Source organism: Haliotis rubra, unplaced genomic scaffold (assembly GCF_003918875.1).
Source record: "Haliotis rubra isolate DU_JTF1 unplaced genomic scaffold, ASM391887v1 Scf422, whole genome shotgun sequence".
Lineage (NCBI taxonomy): Eukaryota > Metazoa > Mollusca > Gastropoda > Lepetellida > Haliotidae > Haliotis > Haliotis rubra.
This window is the reverse complement of record NW_025767105.1, coordinates 289,062-315,904: the sequence shown is the minus strand read 5'-3', so window position 1 is coordinate 315,904 and position 26,843 is coordinate 289,062. Positions and strand designations below refer to the sequence as shown.

At 39.1% G+C, this 26,843-nt stretch overlaps 2 protein-coding genes across 2 annotated transcripts in view; one reads left to right on the top strand and one right to left on the bottom strand.

The window, feature by feature from the left end:
* LOC124288673 (disabled homolog 1-like) overlaps nt 1-20,667 on the top strand; it is a 31,946-nt gene extending 11,279 nt beyond the window's left edge. Inside the window, exons 3-13 of the mRNA XM_046725241.1 lie at nt 1,039-1,095; nt 1,916-2,130; nt 2,456-2,590; nt 4,400-4,606; nt 4,917-4,964; nt 7,766-7,858; nt 8,703-9,229; nt 9,382-9,385; nt 9,681-10,923; nt 14,030-14,055; nt 16,907-20,667. Coding sequence (XP_046581197.1) covers nt 1,080-1,095; nt 1,916-2,130; nt 2,456-2,590; nt 4,400-4,606; nt 4,917-4,964; nt 7,766-7,858; nt 8,703-9,229; nt 9,382-9,385; nt 9,681-10,784 — 2,349 coding nt within the window. The 5' untranslated portion in view covers nt 1,039-1,079 and the 3' untranslated portion in view covers nt 10,785-10,923; nt 14,030-14,055; nt 16,907-20,667. The remainder of the gene's footprint in view (nt 1-1,038; nt 1,096-1,915; nt 2,131-2,455; nt 2,591-4,399; nt 4,607-4,916; nt 4,965-7,765; nt 7,859-8,702; nt 9,230-9,381; nt 9,386-9,680; nt 10,924-14,029; nt 14,056-16,906) is intronic.
* Nucleotides 20,668-22,870: 2,203 nt separating this feature from the next.
* LOC124288688 (calreticulin-like) lies at nt 22,871-26,747 on the bottom strand. Its single transcript, XM_046725256.1, is given in 11 exon segments — nt 22,871-23,394; nt 23,560-23,633; nt 23,802-23,889; nt 24,035-24,127; nt 24,369-24,542; nt 24,544-24,702; nt 24,963-25,097; nt 25,268-25,362; nt 25,545-25,748; nt 25,913-26,017; nt 26,589-26,747. Coding segments are annotated over 11 exon segments (1,227 nt in total). The 5' UTR covers nt 26,671-26,747; the 3' UTR covers nt 22,871-23,376.
* Between the last annotated feature and the right edge of the window lie 96 nt (nt 26,748-26,843).

The window sequence follows — 26,843 nt, the reverse complement described above, 5'->3', positions numbered from 1 at the left end:
AAAGGTAAGTTCAAAAATTTAGTTGATTAGGTTTTCAGTTACATTGCATAGCTCTGCACAATCGTACATTTTCACTGCACAACAACGGCGTTAAACCCCATTTCACCTCACCTCACCTTTACCTGCTTAGGTTGTTTTGCTGGAGTTTCTACAATAGCTTATTATATTTTATGCAATTTTGTTGTGCTTCAGTTTAGATAATATCGTAATATTTTTAGTGAGTCAGCACTTAATTGAATGTTGGATTGTACTACAGGTAATGGTGATTTAATTGGCTATTGATATACTCCAAATAATTACCTATCTATCCAATCACTGATACACTGCAAAAACTGACTTACCTACTTGATTACGGATACAAAGCAAATCTAGACCTGTTGGTCTGATTACTGATGCATGGCTAATAAGGACTTACCTGCCTGATTACAGATTCATTACAAATGTCCACCATCCTACATGATTACAAATACACTGCAAATACAAACCTACCTACCTACCGATTGTTGATATACTGTAGACCATGGACCACCTATACTATTACTGATGCACTGTATTAAAGAACAACTTACCTACATCACTGTGTATATAGTGCAAGCAGAATCTTAGCAAACTAGAGATGGGTGTCTTCCAAAACCTAACTACCCTGGGTATTTTTGATTTGCAAGAAGCAAACAATCGCCTTTTTTGCAGTGCTCCACATCTCTCTTTCTCTCTCTCTCTCTCTCTCTCTCTCTCTCTCTCTCTCTCTCTCTCTCTCTCTCTCTCTCTCTTTCTCTCTCTCTCTCTCTCTCTCTTCTCTGTGTAAACAAGGTGAAAACAGCTTGACTTTCAGTGCACTTAAACAAATGTTATGTCTTGGGAATATGAATCCTTTCATAAGTGTTGTGACCTATTTGAACTTTCAATAGAAAGTGACTATTTAGATGGATGTCAACAACATCTTTCAACATCAAAGTTACATGTCTGCTGGAGACTGATATTTTTTTCACAGATCTTCCTACACAATTAAATGAGAAACAACTTGTGTTGGTATTTCAGGAGTTGATGATACTGTAGCTGAGTGCTGACTGAAGGCAACCATGACTGCTAAAACAGGTGAGTCCCCTGCACTAGGGGTTACAGCATAGTTTGCTGCCAAATGATTTACCAACATGATATTTCAATGGTGTTTTGGAGTGGGAGTGCATTCTTATGCTTATGTCATGGGGTTGGAATGTGGCCTGTAACAGCGAATGGAAGGATACTCTGTTATTCTGTATTTATGAAATTATGTGATCAGTGTGTGCATTTGCATTTTGGAGGTATATATATGCACAAAATCTAACATCTAAATGGAGCTAGTTGAGAACAATGCTTTACTTCAGACTGAGGCAATCTTGACTTGCCAAATTAGTGTAGACTTGAGCTATATTGATTTCTTAACTTATTCTCTAGAGTCTTGTGGACAGATAAACATGTACATTGTTAGGGGTGGGTATTGCCGAAAATGTTCATATTGCGATGCGAAAGCATATATTGCGATATGTATTGCAATATATTGCGAGAATTCTTTTTAAAAAAAACTAGTTATAATCGAGTTAATGCTTGATTTACAAAGCAAAAACACAACAAAATCACTATGCTTGATTAGGCTTTAATAAAAACTTTAAATCATGACAAAATAAAATTGCAAATAATGTTTGGAACAAATGAAACAAGGAAAGGAACAAATAAAAAAATGGAAATATCCGAAGATTTCTCGAGTGTTATATAGTTTTCCGAATGCATGTCAAAATACCGGTTTTCGATCAGCGTATCGCAATACGTATCGTTCTCATGCCTAAACCGGTTATATTCGCAGCCCTATACATTGTTATACTAGATTGGCCATCATGGTGCTTATGATGTCAGTCATGGTGCTTACTGTGTGCTCCAGGCAAAGTGGACCCCAACAAGTTTGAGGGTGAAGGGTTGAATTTCCGTGCAAAATTGATTGGCGTTGATGATGTTGCTGAGGCCAGGGGAGACAAGATGTGCCAGATGTCGATGCAGAAGCTGAAAGCTTCAGTCAAGTCAGCTGGCGAACATAAACAGAGAATTGTTGTCAACGTCTCACTTGAGGGACTCAAGATTATAGATGGAGTATCTATGGTAAGTGGCAGGAATGAAGATGATACTGATGGTTATGACTATGGTTGAGATGACAATGGTGATAGTGGTAGTGTGATGAGATGTGATGATGATGATGATGATGATGATGATGATAATGATGATGATGGTGGTGGTGGTGGTGGTGGTGTTGTTGTTAGTGCTTGGGATGATCAGAAGGTGATGGTGATGATTATAATGATAACTGAGGTTAATAGATACGGTTTACGGTCAGTGTGATGATGTATCGTCGTCATCATTGTCTGAGTATGATTAAGATGATGACATTGTGAGATATATATTTTAACGAATTCATTTTTTGTTTCAGGCTATCCAGTACACACATGCAGTTCACAGGATATCCTTCATAGCTAGAGATGTGTCCGACAGTCGGGCATTTGGCTACATATTTGGTGTGGGAGATGGAACACACAAGTTCTTTGCAATCAAGACAGAAAAACAGGTAAGACAATGGATTCAGTAAGACCTGCTCCAGGTATGTTCATGAGGGTATTTAGTAAGACCTGTGTCAGGTATGTTCATGAGGGTATTCAGTAAGACCTGTGTCAGGTATGTTCATGAGGGTATTCAGTAAGACCTGTGTCAGGTATGTTCATGAGGGTATTCAGTAAGACCTGTCAGGTATGTATGTTCAGTAAGACCTGTGTCCAGGTATGATGAGGGTATTTAGTAAGACCTGTGTCAGGGTATGTATTCAGTGAGGGTATGTTCAGGGTAGTAAGACCTGTGTCAGGTATGTTCATGAGGGTATTCAGTAAGACCTGTGTCAGGTATGTTCATGAGGGTATTCAGTAAGACCTGTGTCAGGTATGTTCATGAGGGTATTTAGTAAGACCTGTGTCAGGTATGTTCATGAGGGTATTTCAGTAAGACCTGCTCCAGGTATGTTCATGAGGGTATTTAGTAAGACCTGTGTCAGGTATGTTCATGAGGGTATTCAGTAAGACCTGCTCCAGGTATGTTCATGAGGGTATTTAGTAAGACCTGTGTCAGGTATGTTCATGAGGGTATTCAGTAAGACCTGCTCCAGGTATGTTCATGAGGGTGTCAGGTGATGTTCATGTTCATGGGGGTATTTAGTAAGACCTGTGTCAGGTATGTTCATGAGGGTATTTAGTAAGACCTGTGTCAGGTATGTTCATGAGGGTATTTAGTAAGACCTGTAAGACCAGGTCAGGTATGTTCATGAGGGTATTCAGTAAGACCTGTGTCAGGTATGTTCATGAGGGTATTCAGTAAGACCTGCTCCAGGTATGTTCATGAGGGTATTTAGTAAGACCTGTGTCAGGTATGTTCATGAGGGTATTCAGTAAGACCTGTGTCAGGTATGTTCCAGGGTATGTTCATGAGGGTATTCAGTAAGACCTGTCAGGTATGTCAGGGTATGTTCATGAGGGTATATTCAGTAAGACCTGTGTCAGGTATGTTCATGAGGGTATTTAGTAAGACCTGCGTCAGGTATGTTCATGAGGGTATTCAGTAAGGTATGTTCATGAGGGTATTCAGTAAGACCTGTGTCAGGTATGTTCATGAGGGTATTCAGTAAGACCTGTGTCAGGTATGTTCATGAGGGTATTCAGTAAGACCTGTGTCAGGTATGTTCATGAGGGTATTCAGTAAGACCTGTGTCAGGTATGTTCATGAGGGTATTCAGTAAGAGTAAGACCATGAGGGTATTGTAAGACCTGGTCAGGTATGTTCATGAGGGTATTCAGTAAGACCTGCTCCAGGTATGTTCATGAGGGTATTCAGTAAGACCTGTGTTCAGGTATATGTTCATGTCAGGTATGTTCATGAGGGTATTCAGTGAAGACCTGAGGGTATTCAGTCAGGTATGTTCATGAGGGTATTCAGTAAGACCTGTGTCAGGTATGTTCATGAGGGTATTCAGTAAGACCTGCTCCAGGTATGTTCATGAGGGTATTTAGTAAGACCTGTGTCAGGTATGTTCATGAGGGTATTCAGTAAGACCTGTGTCCAGGTATGTTCATGAGGGTATTCAGTAAGACCTGTGTCAGGTATGTTCATGAGGGTATTCAGTAAGACCTGTGTCAGGTATGTTCATGAGGGTATTTAGTAAGACCTGTGTCAGGTATGTTCATGAGGGTATTCAGTAAGACCTGCTCCAGGTATGTTCATGAGGGTATTTAGTAAGACCTGTGTCAGGTATGTTCATGAGGGTATTCAGTAAGACCTGCTCCAGGTATGTTCATGGGGGTATTCAGTAAGAGTTGTTCTATTTATGGGTCAGGCGGAGCAGCTAGTGCTGACGTTACGAGACTTGTTCCAAGCCGTGTATGACATGAAGAAACAGGAAGTGGAGGATGCCAAGAAGAAGCAGGAGGAAGATCAACAACAGCAGCAGCAGCAGCAGCAGACCCAGCCAGAGACACCAGCCACAGGCGGGGAGCAGAAACCAACAGAGGCCGCACAGGAAGCACCAGAAGCTGTCTACCAGGTGAGAGGTGAACTAGAGTGTAGACACATAGCATGAGCAGGTTAGAATTGAGGAGTAGCAATCATGTTCCAAGCCTAGAAATTTGGCACAGTTTCAAATGTAAGCTTGAGCTTCCTAAGCATAATAATTTCAAAGCCAGCTAAAGGATAAATACACTTCTACAGTGATATATTGCAAAGACAGAAGTAATGAATTCTTTCTGACCTGAAATGTAAAATGTTTGTTCTGTCTAAATCGTATATTTACATTTTGAAATAACATGCATCACTGTAGAACACACCTAGTATAGCTCTTCATTGTTTAACTACAGGTTCCGAACAATGATGTGTCTCCTGAAAGCCCTGAGCATATATATTCAGTAAGAAATATGTGGCTAGATGCTAATGCTACAAGCCTAGCAATTCTCAGTTGCTTGTGCTGCAGAATAACCAAGTATTATTTCACTGTAACTTACCTGTTGCCCGTGTGGTGAAATGACATATATCCTTGGTGAGGGCCCCCATTTCTGCTGCTTGTGCCCTCTGTGTGGGTATTGAGTGGGTTTAGTTTCACATCACTTCATGCTGGCTTTATGTTTTGGTTAAGAGCATGTCGTGACAGTGTTTTTGGTTCTGTGACATGGTTTTCTGTTTTTGTCCAACACCTGTGCATGTGTGGAAGTGCTTGACAAAATTCTCTCCGCACAAAGTGTTTAGTTCAGTTAGTTGAGAAAATTATATAAAATAATATAAATGCGCTTTTCCAGTTTTTGACAAAATTAATCCAATAGGAACCAAATAGTTTCACAGATTTGTTAATTCACGAAGATCTTCTGACCTTCCATAGGCTGCCCTGTTAGTTGGACCCAGACAAACTTTGACTGCCCAATCTTGTGATTCTTCATCCAATGAGATATGAGCTTCCAAAAATTGTGTCTTTACCAGCTTGTTGACCGCCTCCGTGGGAAATATTGATTTGAACAGCAGAAACACGCATTAATGGGTACAACAAGGAAGTCGAGGAGTCAGTCCTAGGTCTGATAATTCATGCTCTCAGAAACTGCAAGTCTTGGGTGTGCATGATTTATGGCACATGCCATATTTTGTCCATTTTGAACCGCCCATTTATGTTTGAGACACATGAATCTGGTATAGTGCCCTATTGCTTCACATGATCGTATAGAGAATTTAAGTCTTGATGCTGATGTTCCAGCTGACCTATGTTGGAGCAGAGAGGCCTCATTTCTGAGTTTAAGATATGTTTTGATGAGATTGAGATAAAAGATCACATTTTGGCCACACATGCTTTAGTTCAGTCCTCAGGACATGTTTACCTACAGTGATTATGTTGTTGTTGTTGTTGATGTTGTTGTTATGTAAAAATATATTTCTCTCTGTTTCCTTTGCATGCTCCTTGATCTACTGGTTGATCTGTTTTTCTTGTTGACCAAGGTCTAATGTACATATCTATTGTAGTTCTATATACCATATGCACAAACAATGAATGTAATTATGGGTAATTGTTGTATATCAGATCTCGGTATGTGACCGTCTATAAGCTGACCCCATAGATAAGCTGACCCCCAAACTTGACCCTTAAAATCAGTGTCAAAATGGTATGTTTCGTGCATAAGCCGACCCCCCGCGATGGGGTCCTAATCGTGGCAAACACAGACCACAGACAACTGGCGGTTACCAATAATTATAACTTTGGTCCACATTATTAAAAAAATTCACAATCATATTGCGTCTACTCACGCATCAAAATGAAGTGTAGTTGACAGAAAATGGATAATGTATTTTGTTTCGCTAAATATCATACATATTGTAGTTAGACGATAACATGTCAACAAACTGGCTTGCTTATTTCCGCCTTGTTTTCCATGGACTGCTAGTTTACAGTAACATCGGTAAAAATGTGTGAATTTAAATGGCTTGCTTATTTTACCCCATTCCATGTGCGTACAACTTACCACGTTCATGAGGGTCCGTATAACCTTAGTGTTGATTATATATATTTTACATTTATAGTGCAAAAACTGTAATTAAAATTAAACAATGCTAGGATATATTTCTTTGGGTTAAATAATAGTACTCTGTGTTATATTTTACTGATGACTGTGCCAGAATTCATCCCGTTATATTATTGTGCATGTTTGAACTTGATCGCCGGGAAATGTGTGCACAGCTGATTGCTATTTCCGGGTCAAATACACACGGTAATCTTATTCTTATTTAATTTATAGAGCAAAAACTGTAATTAAAATTACACAATGGTAGGATATATTTCTTTGGGTTAAATAATAGTATTCTGTATTATATTTTACTGATGACTGCGCCAGAATTCATCCCGCTATATTATTGTGCATGTTTGAACTTGATCGCCGGGGAAACGTGTGCACAGCTGATTGTATGATAAATGTCATAATGACTAATATGTAATAATATGTTGAAATAATGAAAACGTACAGGTTAATATGTATTTTATTCATCATTCACAACATAAACGCTGTAATCGTGGCAAACATCCTGGCAGATGTACCGGTAACCTGTAACATCGTCCTGGCAGGGAACTGGCGAGCTAAAAAATATATTTCCGTGAAATATAGATAAGACGACCCCCTTCTACAGACATATTTTTTTGGTCCTCAAAATTCGGCTTATAGACGGTAATATACGGTAGTTGTAAGATAAGAAGAATTAGCATTATTCAGAAAAGTAATACACATTTGTTTGACATCCAGTTTTGAAGATCTGCATGACAATCGACATTGTTCATTAGACCTTGTTTCATTGTATCTATCTGTTGTGTGTATGAAATATGTTTCTGTATTCTACTACACATGCATGTGTTTGTATCTTGGGGGGCATTGTAACATTTAAACATGACCATATCAAACCACTATTAAAATCATGTATTTTGGAGGAAAACTTTAAGATGCAGTGGTATTAAAAACCTCAAAACCAAAAACTCTAATATTACATGTCTTGATTATGTTCCCATGGCAACTATTCTATAGCCATGAAACCAACACTAAAAAATCAAAACCATTTCTGACAACTAGGGAAGTGTCATGTTACAGGTTACCTTATTCTGTTGCCATGGTTACCAGAAACTGTGTCCATGGTTACAGTGCCCTGATATGGTTAACCTGCATCAGGAAGTGGTTTGTTTCTGTAGGTGCCCCAGAACAACGCCCCTGTGGCCGGAGAGGAAAAGAAGAGTGGGTCTAATCTGCTTGACCTGGAGGATCAGCTGGAAAACATAGAACTAGTGGGTGTGCTTAGGGTGCTTGCTTACCTAGGACCTAGTGCTCGCTCAGCACCTAAGTGCTTTCTAAGCTCATTCAAACAAGTCATTACTACCTATTTGAAGATGTGACTGTTTTAAACTTAGGACGTGTAGGGAGCTGAGGTTTTGTTGTTAGTGACATGTGGGCATAGGATCAGAGAAATGTTCTTTTGGATTTTAGAAATGAATTTAGGCAAAGGATTGTATTTGAATTGATGTGGGTAAAGTGTCAGAGTTATAAAGAGTACTTTCAAGTTTGGAGCAAGCACAACGCTTATGCTAATCAGTTTTTCAGAATTAGAAAACAAGATAGTTTTCTAAATTGCAAATTCTGAAACGAACAATTCCTTCAGCTATTGTTTTGCGTTTTGAACATTTTCATGAAAGTATGGAGAGCACTTAGTATGCGTAGTGTGGAGTTGATACTGCATCTTGACCTCCTCCATCTGTGATGTACAAGACCAGCTGTCTCTCTCCCTAGTGGTGTGGACTGCATGCTGACTGGGGTTGTATAGGCTCCATCACGTCATCGCATCATCATCACGTTCCATCACATTTGTTCCAACAGTTATATCAAGAATTTCTGGAACTGAATATTTAACCTTTTGCTTCAAATTGTATTACTGTGGCTGCCCTTGGTTGTATAGCCTTGTCTGTTCTGAATCATCATCTTTGATTATTACACCAAAATGCAATGGATAAGATCTTCTGTCACCTCCCTCTGATTAATCGGTAAAATCCTGCATTCTTTATCAGACAGAGACATTGTAAGACATATTCAGACATGGTTTTTTCAGAGATGATGTAAACTTCTTTCTTGTTGTAGGGAATTCAGCAGATGAGTTCTTTTGATATGTTTGACACCAACACCCCAGATGCTTCCAAGTCAACAACTGACCCCTGGGGTACCAGTACTCCACAGGCAGACATCAAACGAAATGCTTCCGGGTCAAATCTGGATGACCTTGCAGGGCTGCAGAGTGGGTTTGGTGCTCAAAGTGCTTTCCCAGCTACAAGTGGAGGGTTTGGGGCAACCACAGCCAATCCTTTCTCTGCACCTACCAGCCAACCATTTGGAGGTCAGCCTTTTGGCCAGCCAACATCTCAGCCATTTGGCCAACCAGCAACTTCACAACCATTTGGCCAGCCAACAACTTCACAACCATTTGGCCAGCCAGCAACTTCACAACCATTTGGCCAGCCAGCAACTTCACAGCCTTTTGGCCAACCAGCAACTTCACAGCCTTTTGGCCAACCAGCGACTTCACAAGCATTTGCTCCAGGACCAGGATCCATGCCTCCAGGTGCTGCCTTTGGCATGGCATGCCAGGAACACCCATGCCTGGAGCACAGGTGAAAATCTTGTCTAACTTTTATGCATGAAAGATTTCTTGCAGCTGTTGCTATGATCTTTGGTTCAAGTCCCACATTTGCCCATATTATTGTTTTTTCATTTGTCACCTTGTCAATGCTGTGGAATGAGTGGAAACACTTTAAGACCTCAGACAAGTAGGGCATCACTTAGGGCTGACACACTGAGATTCAGTTCAATGGTCTGATGTAACTAATTACTGTTTCTATTCCAAAGTTTGATGCTGATTATTAGTAGGAGAGGAGAGCTTGGGATAACCTAGTGGTAAATGTGAAATTAAGGGCCTGCAAACAGTTCCTGACATGATTACAAGGTATGTGTGAAACCCAGTCTTGGTGGCCCACACAACCATATGGCCAGAGGTTTAGGAGCCTTACACATAATTCACTTAAAACCTGTAGAACTGACAGTAAAACTGATTTCTCATTTTAGGCGCAGGTCCGTCCAGGTTTTGGTCCACCAGGGGCTGGAGGCTTCGGGCAACCAGCTGTCAGGGGCTTTGGACAAACTGCCCCAGCAGGATTTGGTCAGCAGCCTTTTGGTGGAGCCTTAGGACAGCCTGCAGCAGGAGGCTTTGGTCAACCAGCTGCCTTTATGGGAGGCCATGGAGCATTTGGAGCTGCTCAACCTGCCATGGGGCAGCCTCAACAAAACCTTTTTCCTGACACAGAGCCAGATCCCAATATCTTGACACCAACTGTTTTAAATGAACCTGAAACTGAAGAAGTACCAACTGAACCCAAAAAGAAGGATGCCTTTGCTGATCTTGTCAACATTGGTGGCAGTGATCCCAAGAAGACACCCAAAGCCATATTTGAGTCTATGAGTGCTCCTCCCAAGAAGTCTCTCAATGAGCTGAAGGTTGATGTCAACCCACCCAGGACTCCATCCCCGGGGATTCCTTCCCCTGGGGTCATTTCCCCTGGCATCCAACAGGCAAGTGACCCTTTTGGCCCTTTAGGAAAAGAAGCGGTTCGGTTACGTGGGTTAGCCGATTCTTCTGAGGACCCCTTTGACACTTCTTATGTGCACATTCCTCAACCCACATCGCAACCCTCCTCCTCTCCCCCAGCACAAGACGCTGACCCCTTCCTGCCAGCGATGACCCTCACCAGCAGACTCTCATGTGAAAATACTCCAAAGAAACAGACACAAGCAGATGTTTCAAAACACGAACACTTGCCTAAAAAGAGCCCAAAGAGGCTAACAAATGGGAATATTCCTGTGTTCTCTGATGACTTTAACCTCCCCTCACCTGAGGAACCACCACCACCTCTGCCAGCTGAAGTGAAGCTTTCTTTACCTGGCGGGGCACCACCTCCACCTCCCCCAAGACCTAAAGTTGATACAAACTCTGCTTCTGTTCGTCCAAGGCCAGTTCCAAAGCCTCGTAAAAACACATCCTCAAGCTCTTCCCTTTCATCAACTACAGATCCCTTCTTTCCCAGCTCCAGCACAGATCCGTTCAGTGACACCTTTCCCTCTGCACCAAGTACTCAACCAAACCAGAAATCTAAAGACCCATTTTTTTTCTAGTCAGCCAAGTTTTGAAAACAAGCCATTTGACAATTGGGATCCATTTAGTGATTTCAGTAGTGATATTTTTAAGGACAATTGCTTCACAGTATTCGATTCCAGTACTGAAAAGAATGGACCTACATCAGTTTCAGAACAGGTGAGTAACAGGCATGACAGCATCCAGGTGTGGACACTCTCTCTCACAGACTGTGGTGTGGTTTGCTTCTGTCTCGCCAGCTGTAGTTGGTTCACCAGAGATGCTTCTTCCACAGAGTCGCATCAGAATCTTGAAAGGGACAATACTGCCCACTCAGTAACAATGATACTACTTTACGGTCATTGTCGTTCATAAGATAAAGATAAAGAGTTGAATTCAGTGAATCTCAGCCATACTTGTAGACAAGCTCACCATGAAGGGAGGTAACTCCAGGTCCACCCATTTCTGTGAGGGCATTTATGGGAAATAGCTTCCCAATTTGAGTTTGCAAAGATGTTTTCTGGTTAAGCTACCATCGGGGTCTGTAGCCTTGTGGTCACATCATTCCTGGTCATGTCAAAGGCTCTGGTTTGTTACCTCACTGTGTGCCTTGATGTTGCTGGAATAGTCAGCGAGTTTAGTATTGCGTCTACTTTAGCAGTATTACAGCAATATCATGGTGGGGAACACCAGAAATGGGCTTTGCACATTGTACCCATGTGGGGAATCGAACCCGGGTCTTTGGCGTGACGAGCGAACGCTTTAAGCACTAGGCTACACCACCATTCCTTGCTGGAATAGGTTAATATAAACAAATACTGAGTGTGACGCTCCCCATCAGGATGTGATGTTTCTCTGTCTAATGTTGGCGGGCTCAGCATGGTTCTTTGTCAGATTCTCTGTTACTTCTCTTTCACAACTAACTGGATGTTTCTGTTGTAGATAGCATCAACAATTGTTGCTTCTGTGTTAAAAGAAACTCTTCTATGGGCTTCCTTTAATTTACTGTTGTTTCAGATGTAATCTTTTGTTTTGGTGTAGTGTTGTTGCTTTGTTTAGTTTCTATGATTGTGTGTGGATGTGTGTTATTGTGTGCATGCATGACTTTGCTTTTTAACAACTGCCATAAGTTACTGACATCTTGCACAGCTGGTAAGACTTTATTTGATATTGGATTTTCAAATCTGGACTCAACTACAGCTACACTTCAGTTAACATTTAGTCATGGAATTATGGAGTGTGGAATATCAGGATTCATCAGTTAGTTGTCACGGTTACCTAGCTGCAAGGCATTTTGAAGAGCTAAACATGGGAAAAACAGTCTGTTAAACTTTGGAGTTGAACTATGAGGGCAAAATTCGTTATATTTCTGAGAATGTTGAGTTGTGTGGTTGTTTTATCCTAAACCAGTTAATCTGTGTTCCATGTGACTGTTTGGTAATGTAGTTACCTGCAACAACCACATCAGTCATGATGGAATTTGATAGAAGTGATGAAGTTTTATGACACTCATCGTCACGTATACTGTCCTATGAAAGTTACTTCTAATTCCATAGAGATAGCTGTGAAAGTTCATAACTTATATAGGAACCAGTTTGAAGAACTGTAACTTATATATGGATAAGCCCACATTGTCTAGATAGTCTAGAAGATAAGTGGCAATAGGCACAGTAAATTATGCCTGTGAGATGTAACTGCAGTAATTGTTCATTAGGAAGGATGCGAGAATCATTGAAATCTGCGGACACAGATTTATGAACGTATCTGAAATTCTTCTTTTCTTACCATTTCAAGATGCACCAAGGACGATGAAACATTGTTTGGCAACAACATATTGTTTCCTAATGGTATAATGTATATACAGTGGACTCTGGCAATATTGGCCTCTGTAAACACTGACACTGTCTGCATCAGCACAAAGTTTCAGTCCCGCAGAAATGCACTTAATTATCATTTAGAAACATCGGCATCTGTCTACTCAGGATATCGGCATTGTTTTTCAGTTCCAACGAACAAGTTGTTATGAAAACGAATCTGTAAAAACCGGCACATGAAGGACGGCGCAACCCTTTGATGCAATTAGGTCACAATTCGCGGTTACTCCCGAGATTATTCAGAAACGGGAAGTATCAATCAGTTTCTTGTTAATTAGTGAGTGGTACGTGTCACTTACGTTAAGAAGTTTGAAATTAACATGAATGATCAAGCTAAGCGTGTGTTGGAGAACAGCAAATTTGACAAGATCAACACCATGACATATGAATGGTTTATGGCAGGTCGAAGTAAAAGCCTGCCGATTTCAGGACCTGCCTTTCTTATTCAAACATGTTGTTAATGCTAAAGTGACAGTACGACAGTGAACTTCCCGTGTAAGCAAACTTGCAACCCGCCTAAACCGGCATTTTTATTTGGTCCCAAGTGATGCCGGTATTGACAGAGTACACTGTACTTGATCAAAAATATATTGCATAAATATTTAACAATTTCGTTACTATGAATACTGAACATCGGCATTGGTAAAACAAATAACCATACATTTTTGGGACCTTCAAAACAAAACTGAATGAGCTGCTATGTTCAGGACTCCTTGATTGTCTCCCTTGTTATAAGGTCAGGAGTTCAAAGGCCCTTGTTGCATCATTGCATCAGGACATGGCTGATATATGTTGTCACTGTTAACAACGTGTCTACCTGTTGGTGTTCATTGATGTTTTTAGTTCTCATAGTTCCTTTACATTGCACCCTGCACTACTGAACCATTCACATTCCAAGTGGAAGGAGTATGCACTGAATAGGCATTTTGTTGCAAGAACTTGAAGTGGTGAAAATCTGTGATAATGTCTGTATTGTTTGCACAATGTTTTGTAGCTACGTCTTAATCCAACATCAGTCATAAGACATTGTTACCAAAATAATGAAGAAGCTGTTATTCATGAAAGGTTTTGTGTTTTCATTCGATGGATAATTTGCTGAAAAATTAATGCTATCTTGACATGGCTTTGGAAATGTGTAGGCATTTAAAAAAGATATATGATTTCCTTTACATGATCTGTGTCCTGACTTGAATTTCAGAATGTGTATATAAGGATCTTCATTTCATGTTCATCTTCAGGCTATGATTGTTTTACCACATTTCTAGGGAATATTGTAGTCAATTTATTGTCAGATTTGATTTAAACTCCATATTTGCACACAACCATATTAACATAGTATTAAGTTCTGTGATACAGAGCTTGGTATGTAAGAGTGTAAACTCACACCTGAACAATTGCCTTGTATATTACAGCACAAATAGATCAGTGGTATTAAGTGGTGAGTTCTGCATGTGTTTTACATCATGTATTGTATTTACAGTTATATAGCATGCCACGATTTCCTTCGGTAATGGTCTTTACGTTTTCCCTCTATCAAAGGATCCCTAGATCTGGTCTTTCCTTGTAATTTGATAGAAGTGTTGTATGTCTTATGGGGGAAAAGTGGGCAAAGACCACATCTATGGCCCTAGGTGTCCTGGCTCAAAGCATTTAGTACCTTTATCTGTCTGATATGTGGAATCACAACCTATATATTCTCCTTACAGTCAAAACGAAATCAAAATGGTTGTCTCACGTGGCTGTGTTACAAAGGAAACTAACTTGTTTTGCTTTACAAATATTTATAAGATCTGTCAATATCAAACTTGTGAACTAATAAGTGATACTGTTCATGATCTTTTAAGATGAACGTAATGTTACATGGTGTATTGCTTTGAGTCAGTGTGCCTGATGCTAGCTGTAACACAGCCCGACTTGCTTAGTTGCATGGCTCGGTATTATTAACTTTCCTGTATTCCGCTGGTATCTGCTTTTATGGGCATGAAGTTCAAAATTATTTTTAACATTTTCAGGGTAACATTTTGTTAGCACCTTAGTCAAGTAAATTGTATGTCACCATAATGTTCCCTGTGGGCATTCCCTTGAGGCTTGACACGCAGCCTTCTGCATGTGTAGCTATCCAACACTCAGCTTGTAGCCCAGCATGCCTTGAAGATGGTACTAATACCCATCATGCTAACATAGCAGGTCACATTAGTCAATAGCAGGTCACATCAGCCAATAGCAGGTCACATCAGTCTATAGGAGGACACATCAGCCAATAGCAGGTCACAGATCACATTAGCCAATAGCAGGTCACATCAGCCAATAGCAGGTCACATCAGCCAATAGCAAGTCACATCAGCCAATAGCAAGTCACATCAGCCAATAGCAAATCACATCAGCCAATAACAAGTCACATCAGCCAATAGCAGGTCACATCAGTCAATAGCAGGTCACATCAGCCAATAGCAAGTCACATCAGCCAATAGGTCACATCACTCTATAGGAGGTCACATCAGTCAATAGCAAGTCACATCAGTCAATAGGAAGTCACATCAGTCAATAGCAAGTCACATCAGTCAATAGGAAGTCACATCAGTCAATAGGAGGTCACATCAGTCAATAGCAAGTCACATCAGTCAATACCAGGTCACATCAGGTCACGGCAGATCACAGCTGGCAACAGCAAGCCAAAGCAGTGCAAGCTTCTTTTGTTCTTTTCATCCTTCTCTTCTCAGAAATGTCTTAATTCATATTGATATGATTGAATCACTTAGATAACAGTGAAATGATGTTAGTGTATCCTCTCTATGCCTTAGATTTGAACTGAGCATATGGTTCTGACAGTTAACTGAGCATATGGTACTGACATTTGAGTGTGCTATCATAGTTGACAGTCTGTTTTGTGAAACTGTTACTGTAACCTGCTTTGAATAACAGCCTGCCTGCCTCATGACCTCAACACAACAGATTCTGACAACTTGGGACACAAATGTGATAAATGTAGCCTATATTTTGAAATTTAATAACTCTTTTATTATACAAGAGATAACATGACCAAGTATCTAGACTTAGAATGTCATGATTTTGTAGGGGCAAAATAGAGGATTGGGGATGACAGTTAACATTCTATAAAATCTGCAACAAGAATTAGGTAGTAAGACTTTGAAGTGTGATCTGCCAGGTAAACTGACAAAGATTGTCAAAGTCTGCAGGGGTGGAAATAACCCATTGCCCGACGTCCGAGTCCAGTGTTTTTTTCTGTTGGGCAAGCAAATTTGTATATCACACTGTACCGGTGACCAGTTTACTTTCCAATGTTAATTATGCTGTTTATTTTAAAAAATCAACAAGAAAATCGGCCGGTATAGAGGAAAAATTATCAGGGCAAGTGATTTTACATGTGCCACTGTTCCGGAGTACACTAGCAGTTATTTCCACCCCTGAGTTTCATGTGTTTTTTGTTCCTTAGGAATCACATCTACAGTACTATACTAGACAATTATCACTATGTAGATTAGCAGTGGTTTCACAACCTGACCAACAACATGCTGACTGTTGTAACTGCTTAATAAACTTGCATGAACAGAAACCATTGTTGACTTGCTACCCAGTGAGCTCCTTTAGTCTTAGGCTATAATGTGTTGTTATAGATTTTGTTATATGATTTATGTCAGTTTCCTTTATGTCACATTAATATACATACATTCTCAGAGAATAACTTCTCTATTTATGCATTTCTTGCATTATTTTGCTGGTCACATTAATTTTGTGATCTACAATTAATAATTATTCATGTTTACTAATATTGCCCATATTTTCCATGTGCATGTTCCTTGTCAGCATCTACATCTCTACATCTTGTCAGCCTACATTATTGGGAATTATTTCGTTTTGACTGTCAGTGTTTGATACTTGTTTCAAGGGGAATATTATCTTTCTAGCTTTTTTTACTCACTGTTTGCAGGGTCCATCAGAAAAATCCTATTGACTTAAATGCATTACTTTTTCTTTTTACTGTTTTTAACCAATAGTTTTACCAATGTTTGACTGTCAGCTTTCATTGAATTTACGTTATTATTATATTCATGATTATGATTTCTATTTTTGGTCAACTTTGATGAAGATGTTATTTGACTGGTAACCAATTGTAATCAGGCTAATATGGGGTTACAGTGTCATAATAAATTCTGAAATGAATGAATGAAGCAGTCTTCAATGAACAATGTCTGATGTTGTAACCATTGCTTCAGAAAATGAAAAGATTTCAGATCCCAGACTTTACAGGCTTTTGTTTCAAATTTCAGGATCCACTATATGCTGCTGTCAACAAGAACCCGCCCCCAGCTGATGATTCTCTGATTTAAAGAAGACCTGTAACATGGACTTGGCACTGATGTAGGTTCCTAGAAGAATGGCAGTTCTTAGAACAGCGGAAACCAACAAACTGACAAATACTCATTGAAACAGGCAATAGTATCAGTGCAGTTAAACCCATGAACATATAACTATTGAGTATTTATCACACGTTTCATTGGGTTTTCAAAACCACTTTTCAAATTTTGATATAAACGTACAAACTTACAAGCATCCATACCACCAGCTTCATGAAAGTTTGACATCATGATTACCAAATTTCCTAAAGTTTGTATTTATTTCCATAAAAGACAGTGATTTTATATTAATGTGTTAATTATGATGCAAGCCAGCTGTATGAAAGGGAGATAATTTATAAAGGGAGATAAATATCTCATTTGGGAAAACAAGGGAGCAATGGCTCACATTGCATCTTGTAAATTCATGATGGTAATTAGGACTACTTTTATCATATGTACATGAAACAGAATATGTGTTGTACTTAGTGTATCCTAGGGTTGTAATAATCTTAGACCAGTGCCTATACGACTGTGAAATCAGTGTGTGAACCATGCAGTCATATATTTCTCAACATCTTAACATTTGTCTCAGTTCCCAGCCCTGAACCACTGGAAATTAGGCATGAAAATTCAGTCTCATATTCAACAAACTGGAATTTTATAACCACTTGCTTTAGGTTCCAGGTTTACAGATTTTGGGGGTGGCCTAACAAATACAAATTTTAGACACCAATGATAGAATATATTCTTCATTGCCTTAGTAGCTCCACTGTTACAATTAAAATAATGATAATGATTGAGTCGCCAGCTGCAATATACTTTAGGATCAAATCTCAAGGACATAGGACTGCATATTCAAAGCAATATATTAGAAACACTTCATTGGATTTATGTCAAACTAAAATATAGTTTACCTTAAACCTGATTTCTTGATCAAGTGGTATATATTTGTCATTTTATGTACTTAGGTGCAATGTTGAAATCTGCTTGTTGAAACAGTCTGTAAAAGTTTATTCTGTATACAGTGTGAATAACATTTTCAATAAAGTTCTGTGATAATGGAGTATTCTTCTGATGAGGATTATATGTTGACGTCATCTCTTTAGGATATTTGTTGGATATTTTAGGATTGGTATTTGTTTGTTTCACTTTTATGTCCAGATTATATGAAATTCACCCAATATACTTACATAATGACCAAATATTGCATTACCTTGGAAACAAAGGTATGCGTTGTCATGTCTATCAACAGATTGTCTATACCATTTGCAAGAATTGATATTTTTTGTCCTTGCTTTGTTTCCTGAGATTTGAAGAATATATTGATTTATTACTTTTTAGGTATAAATTGGATACTTTTAAACAAAACAAATGTCACACTAGTAGTAGGTCATGTTAACTTCAGGAACATTTTAGTTTCTGCTTGTGTACAGGATGGTTGGCAAACATTGTGAGCATGTTACACCACATGTTATGTGTTTCACCAACAGTCAGTGAGGCCTTTGTAAAATATCATTAATATCAGTGGCTGTCACAGATGTTAACATTATGTCAGTAAGTGTTATACATTAACAACTATTGGTGACTGTCATCACTGATGTTAACATTACCTGTGACTATCATCACCAAGGTTAACATTACCTGTGACTAGCACTTTCTTTGTCAAGGCTAACTGGGATGATGTTAATGTTGAAAGATAATAACTGATGCTTGAGTCATCATCACTTCAGCTTCAATATGATCAAATGTGATATTTTTTACTTAATCTATATTCTTTTGTATATCTCTATGCAATAATCTGTAGCTTAACAAATCAAGTTGTATGATGTGTGTTGCCAGTGAGTGCACTGTGTTCATGTCCAGGGTTATTTATATAGGTGCCTTCAATGGCCGACAACTTCCGAGTCCACACTTTGTTCTGATTTCTGATATTTTATTATGCATGCACGTGATAGATTTGTATAAGAATATACAGTTCAATTTGACATGAGTGATTCAGTGATACATGCAACCAGCACATGTTTTGATACCAATATTTAGCATAATGTCGAATCCTTACACACTGAGGTCATATCAAGCACCACCTTAGATAGTATGCCATGCTTTTACCACTGGGTTCATTTGTGAGTATTCTAGTTAATTTGTCAAAAGATAGTTTATAATTAATTCCAAAGGTCCTCACAATACAATAGTAAGCATTTCTTACTTAAAAACGGCTAAGCTATATGCATGTTATGGTTTGGAAATACCTGTATTTATTTCATGTAGAATGTCCATGTCTATAGTAGACGTTCCATGCACTTTCTGTTGTATATTTATATGATTCTCCATTTGACTGTTGTGTGAAACATTCCTCTTGCATGTTATGTCTAATTTTCTAAGGCCTGACAAATAACAAGATGGATCATCATGTATGTGAACAGGAAGACTAAAACTTTCCATGCTTTAACCATCTTTCACTCCTTGGTGTTGTTGAAAGATAAAGGAAAACCTCCAGGCAGAATGATTTTCCTTCTCAAATAGCCTTGCTACAAAATAAAGCACATGCTTCTTTATGTTTAGGGTATGTGGAAATTTGTTATCTATTTTCCCAAACAGGTTGATATATATTCCAGCAGATAGAAAGGCGTATATAATATAACACTACTGGAGTTATTGCAAAGTATGGTAGCTTTGACTGATGAAACATACACAAATAGAGACTTACATCAAATGAATGGTCCTCTTTTCATGAAGTAATAGACTTGTCAGGTTTCAGAATGTGATTGTCATAACTGCTGTTTTCACTCTTCTTAAAGGACCTAGAATCTTTGTGTAGTTCAGACAATTGTTACCTTTTGTTGCTTTGTAAATTTCCCTTTGTTAAGTTTAAATATTTGAGAGAGAGAAAATATCCTTGTTGAATTTGACAATTTTATTGTAAAATATACAAATTATTGCTTTACAGCCAATGTGTTATGTGCCAATGAATCGTTGAAATGGAATGTGAACTTTTAATTTGCACTTTTTGCTCACATATTGACGGACCTAGATTTAGGCTACCTGTGTGATTATGCATATTCCAGAATTTGTAAAATCAGATTACAAGATTGTGTCTTGGGAAGTCTGATCTCATAATAGCATAATCCAACCCTGCCCAAATGTTTTAACACATTGTCAATAACCTTTGCACAATCCCATGAAACTGTATCAGCACCTTTCATGTTTTAGTTTCTATAATAAGACGATTTCATTTGAATATTGTTTCATACCAAACATGTCATATTTTATTTCTTGAACTGCAATAGTAGAACAAGGAATGATTTTTAAGGGTACAAACATGCAAGCAAGCATTCAACACACAACTGCCAGTTTTACTTAGCCCTGTTTTATATTCAACTGATATCAATCTTTTTACATTTAATTAAAGTTTGTGAACAGTTGATTATTTACAACTGGCATTGAAAATGCTACTTTCGATTACTGCCTGCTTTGTCATAATTGTATAATTTGCTCAGTATTAAAGTGCAGTATTTTGACAAAACCTGTATAGAATTTTCATGAATTATATTTTCCCTTCTAGAATGTCTTCCATGGGTGTATTGAGCAGTATTTGATGAATGAAATATGATGATCTATGCAGAAGTGATTTAGATGCATGTCTTCCTCATATCTTTGCAGCCGGAATTCAGAATAAAATATACTTGAGATTATCTTTGTTGTGAGACTGATGTGAGCTCATATACATGAGTGAGTTATCTTGTGTTACACAAGCAACATTCTGCCTTTTTGACTTCACAAAGGGATATCTCCTTTACCATACTGACCAATTTAAAAGTATTTTCATTACTAATAATAATATTTATCGTCACATCGGCAATATTTCAGCCATATCCATTACTAAGGTTAACTGTCTGGAACAAAAACACTGCTCTGTGGAGGTTACCGGTATTCCAGGGGTTTAGTCCTAGACCAAATGCAAGAAAGGTCTCTGTATTTAACGATCTCTCACCAGCAGCAGGAAATGTGTTATCCAGTAATTATTATGACTCCTCCCACCCTCAGAAATTCTTGTCGCCGTGGAACTAGCCACAGAATGAGTGAGTGAGTCAGTTTTATGCTGCACTCAGCAGTATTCCAGGCATATGGTGGTGGTCTGTAAAGTCTGGACCAGACAATCAGGTGATCAACAGCATGAGCATCGATCTATGCAATTGGGAACCGATGACATGTGTCAACCAAGTCAGTGAGCCTGACCACCAGATCATGTCAGTCGCCTCTTACAAGCATGGGTTACTGAAGATCAATTCCAACCTGGATCTTCAAAGGTTGCCACAGAATGACCAGGTTACTGGAAACAAGCAAGGCTTACCCCACTTGTCTCAGATGCAGCATTACTTGCAGACAGTGATGATGTAGGTTACAGACTAAGTATCCAGATTGAGATTTATAGCATTAATTGCATGAAACAGGTGCAAATTGAAAATTTCATAACTTTATTTTATAGACTATGGAGAAGATTTATTGTACATCCATGCCGAACAATTAAACTCCTGGTCTACTGGAGAGTGTCAAGCACTGGTTTTCAACATGGTCAAGATGCAGTGCTGTTTGGATGATAAGGCCAGGTGTATCATATTATTATCTCAAGTAGTTTGTGAAAAATTGTGTCCAGATTGTTGGTGGGCTCTTATTCTAAGCTGTATGCAACATTCCCTGTTTTGAGTTGTCCGTTTTCTTGGTATATCAGATTAATTCTCATGATAGGCAGTCTTAACACAATGGGCCAACCACTGACCTCTGTTTAGAGTGATGGATGTGGGTGTTAATACTGTGATAGCAACCACATGGCACAATTCCCAATGATGATTCAGGCTAAGGACAGGTCACCCACAGACCAAGGTGACTTAAATGATCAGGGCATAGACTTAATTGGCCAATCAGTATGTCATTGTACCCTGACAACTGGGGTAGCTACGACAGATGCTCTGTGGTCCTATGTACAGAGCAGGGATGGCAAATTTCCGCTGATCTGCAGATTTCAAATTGAAAAAATCGTCTAAATCCATTGACAAACCCTCAACTCGATGACACAATATTAAGTTTTCAGCTGAAAAAAGGGTTTTCCTGTTGCCATCCCTGATAAGAGCTCAGGTCACAATCAGTTGGAAGTTACTAGTTAGGCAACGTTGGGCATGGAGAGCCCTTGGATGTGTGAATGTAGGAACGTGATTCCTGAAAGTTGTTAGGACTTTGTGGTGGGGCACAACTAAGCACATGTGGGGAATTGAACCCGGGTCTTCAGCATGGTGAGGGAACTCTTTAACTTCAAGGCTAACCCACTGCCCCATCAGCACTATGCAGATACTCTATTATTACAAGACCATAGATGGTGTATGCTGCCATGCAGTGTCCAAGGTAGTATGATCTGAAGACTGAAGCCATGACTGGACAGCATGAGAAAACAACTTTCCTCACCAAAATGCTGTTCCCCAGACCACGCTGCTTATGCCTTGTGTTATGAGGCAACTAAAACCAGCCTGACTTGACTCCATGACCTGACAAAATGTCGACCATTTTCATATTGGAGTGTTCAATGACAGCTGTAACATTGCCGACAGAAACACAAAACCCCGAGCCTCTCTATGATTTAACCACTGAAGATCCAGGTTAGAACTGATCTTCAGTAACCCATTCTTGTCGTAAGAGGCGACTAACAGGATCGGGTGGTCAGACTCGCTTACTTGGTTGACACATGTCATCGTGTCCCAATTGTGTAGATCGATGCTTATGCTGTCGAGTACTGGAACGTCTGGCCCAGACTATTATTTATATACTGCCATATAGCTGGAATATTGTGGAGTGTGGCATAAAACTAAACCCACTCTTGTATGGTTTCAAACTCACAACACAGGCTTGTAAAAAGAAGCATTTATTACCACACTTTGGTATAAACACCCCCTACATTAGTTATGTTTCATAGAGCAATTTACATCAATAGCATGAAATTTACAATAGTTCTTTATACATCACTTAAATTGTACATTAAATATTTAAATACAAAACAAGGAGTGAAATCATCTAATATGACAGACAACCTAACAATGTTGACAGCAATGCCATTACCAAGAACATAGGACTGTCCCATGCATATCATCTTCACACACACACTTTTGTTTTTAGTGAGTTCATGGTGGCATATTGGGGTGAAACGCTGTTTGACTTTTCTTTAAAACATCTCACACACAATGGCCGATGAATACAAAATAAAAAACAAAAACTTAACAAATTTCCTTTAAGAGCTTTGATGAAAGCTTTTGACCCCGACTAAAAGACTTCCCATATTATACGTCATGTGAATGGCATGAAATGAACGGTGACAAATGACGGATGAAGATGATTGGTTAATCTCTGGAAGATCTCTACAACTCGTCATGATCCTGAAACAAAAATAACATTCATGAATGACAATACAACCAGCCATAAACCTCATCAGCATACAAATTGTAACATAATAAATTTCTTATTTAATGTGTAATAACTTTATGAAGTTTCGTCATTATATTGCTAGAGACAACCTTACAGCAACTGAGTCGTTAACTTACAGGTTCTTCTTTTTTATCTGAGTCGTCCTCTTCTTCCTCCTCCTCTGCGTCATCGCCATCTTCCTTCTTGGCATCTGAGAAAAGAAAAGGCAATTTAATAACTTGATCACTTTTACCTGTTGGAAAAGAGACTGCTTCATTTCTTATTTATAAATCTTTATCAAATCAGAAATATCTGATGAGCAACCCGAGAGTTAATATGACATGTTTAAATCCGAGTTTGTCCCCGAAACATGTCTCACCTTCCTCCTCTTTCCTCTTCTTCTCTTCCTCCTCCCTCTGTTTCCTCTCCTCCTCATCCTGAGCATCCTTCATCTTCTTTTCAGGGTCCTGCAACATACAGCCATCCATGAGACTCCATGTCCAGGGATATCACAGGTGCTCAATGAAATCTTAGGTCAGTCTACCGACTGAAGTTAATAACAGCCCACTTAATGCTGCACAAGCAACAAGCCGACAATTCATACTTCCTTACCTTTGTTTTGCCCCATGTAGATTTTCCAAATTCTTCTGCGAAGTCTACATCATCAGTAATGAGGACATTATCAAAGATTGTTCCAGATTTAACCTGAAATGAAGCAAGGAACCTTGTAAAACTTGTTTGTGGTTTATCTGTAAAGTTTACTTACCGTACATTTCAAAGACTTGATCAAAAGGATTTAACGTATTTCATAATTACTACCAGCCCAGAAATGGCATGCAATCAAAGAATTTCAAGAAAATAACTAAAATCTTTGGTACAAAATAATGCGTTCCGATGCCAACATGTGGTAGATGCATTTGGAAATAAACATTGATATTCCTCCTACCTGCCACAAATCAAAGCCGATAGCACCAATATCTGTGTATCTGTAGAGGCTTTCATCGGGAGAGTAGTCAGGGTTGTCAATTTCAGGGTGGACCCATTTGCCCTTGTAGTCTGGGTTGTCGATCTGCTTGGGTTTCCACTCTCCCTTGTAATCAGGGTTATCTACCATTGGGGGGCTCCCATTCTCCATCCATCTCATCATCCCAGTCATCAGGCTTCTTGGCATCAGGATCGGGGATGTGTTCTGGCTTGTCCCAATCCTCGGGCTTGGTGTCATCAGGATCATCGATCTTCTCACGCTCATCCCAGTCATCGGGCTTCTTGGCGTCAGGGTCCTGAAACCACACAAACATTTACATTGTAGTCATATTCAGTGCACTAAATCATTGCTGATAGACGTGTCACTCGTGTATGCAATAGCACAAAGGTGTAAATCGGTTCCCCAAAGTAAAACAAACTTCAGCCACACCAGTTAGCAACCTTGGCCATCACTTTCAAATAGGTCTGTGGATCTCATGGCTGGTTGGTTCAATTGAGCTACTGGTTTGCCAATACTGGGTTATATATGCCAGCACAAACTGTGTAAACTATTTACCTTGATTTTCTTGGCTGGAAGGAAATCCCAATCTGCCTCAAGCTCTCCGCTCTCAACCTTCTCGTTATCGATCTTCACCTCGTATGTGTTGTCAGAATTCACAATCAGGGTGTACAGGTGAGTGAAAACATCATCCTACAAGAAGAACACAACAATGTTAAACAGTTACTCAACACATATGGAACAATAAGATTAAGATTAGGAATATTTTGAAGTCCCTGAAATATGGTTTATTCTACAAACTTTGTTACCCATTTTGCAAATTGGTGATCATAAAACTAACTTTTAAAGCGTATTCTACAAACCTTGCATCGGATATCTTTCTTGGTCAAAAGATTCTTTCCCTTGTAGTTGAAAATGACATGAACCTTCTTTGTTCCTGGACCACAGATGTCAGGTCCTGAAAGAAACCAATAAATAATCCAATATGAAAAATGGCACAAGCTTTGGCGTAATGGTAAGAAGACAAATGACAACTTCTAAGGATTCTGCCATTTATATATATATAGAAAAAGGCAGAACATTCCTGGATGATGAAAGACACAACTTACAAAGTGAGTTGTTTAGAAAGATCATTCTTACCAAACATAATGAGGTAGGGGCTGTCTCCATGCATGCCTGGTTGGTCGAGATCACTGGCAAAGACCTTGGCGTAACCGCCACCACAGTCAATGTTCTGTTCATGTTTCACAGTGAACTGGATGACGAGAGATTTACCGTCGTTGCTGAATTTATCAAACGTAGCTGACAGACCATAAAATCTGGCATCCTGGGTTGTTTTTATACCTGAAAATAATTAACAGCAATTCAGAATAGTGGCAACAAATCTGAAGAACAATTCTACATTTATCTGCTCAGATTAATGAATTTCAAGCAGCACTACAATTACCTTGGTACATGTGATGATACTTGACAAGAAAAATGGAATGATCAGAAGGTACAATACTCACCCTTATCTTTTTCTGCATCGCCATAAAATTTTCCAGCTGACAGTTCGATTTTGCCCTGTTCTGCACCCTTTGCTGTTGAATCTACCCAGCGTTTCCTCCAGCCATCTGCGAAAAACAAGAATATACATAAAGTGGAAATTTCGGACTACTAGTATATCAAATACATACTTTCCAAGTAACACATAACATTTTAAATAAACAACATAATTTACACATATGTCGCCTGTACGTGATGGCTTCATGGAAGTGCAGTCGGATTCTACTGATTTCAAGCTGAGATTCGAAGAGCGGCCATATGGTTAAATTATGAAAAACGTACACAAATTAGAGAAATCAGCTGTGCACAAATGCAAGATTTTCGTTAAAAATAATATATAATAATATGTAACTATCGAGATGTCGATTTTCAGTATTTTCGCCGGTATAAGATGACAGTTTTTCGTAATTATTTGCATCTGGAAATTTTAACATAAATATCGATACATCTATTGTACACAGAACGATTACTGTGGTCTTTAATCTACATTTACTAGCGAGTGATTTTGCGAAGGAATATTGACATATTCGAACTTCTCTAGCCCAAATGTCAAAGCATGGGAAATCGTGCAAGTCTATGGACACACGAGCACCTGCAAAACATTAAATACTACTTATGCACAATCACAACTTAACTTACCTTCAAATTTCTCCTGAAAGTAAACAGTGGGATCACAGAAAACTGCACCGAAGAGTGCCACAAAAATCGCAACCGCCCTCATCGTTGCTCTGGCTTTGGAAAGGACCTGCCGAAAGTTCTACCCCGAGATAGTTAATGCCGGTTCTCCACGTGATCTCGACAGCTGTACGCACGCGATTGGTTTCTTCTGACCAATCAGCGCTCACCACGCGCAGAGCGAGGAATCTCCCTTCATCGTAACACGTCGGAAACTGT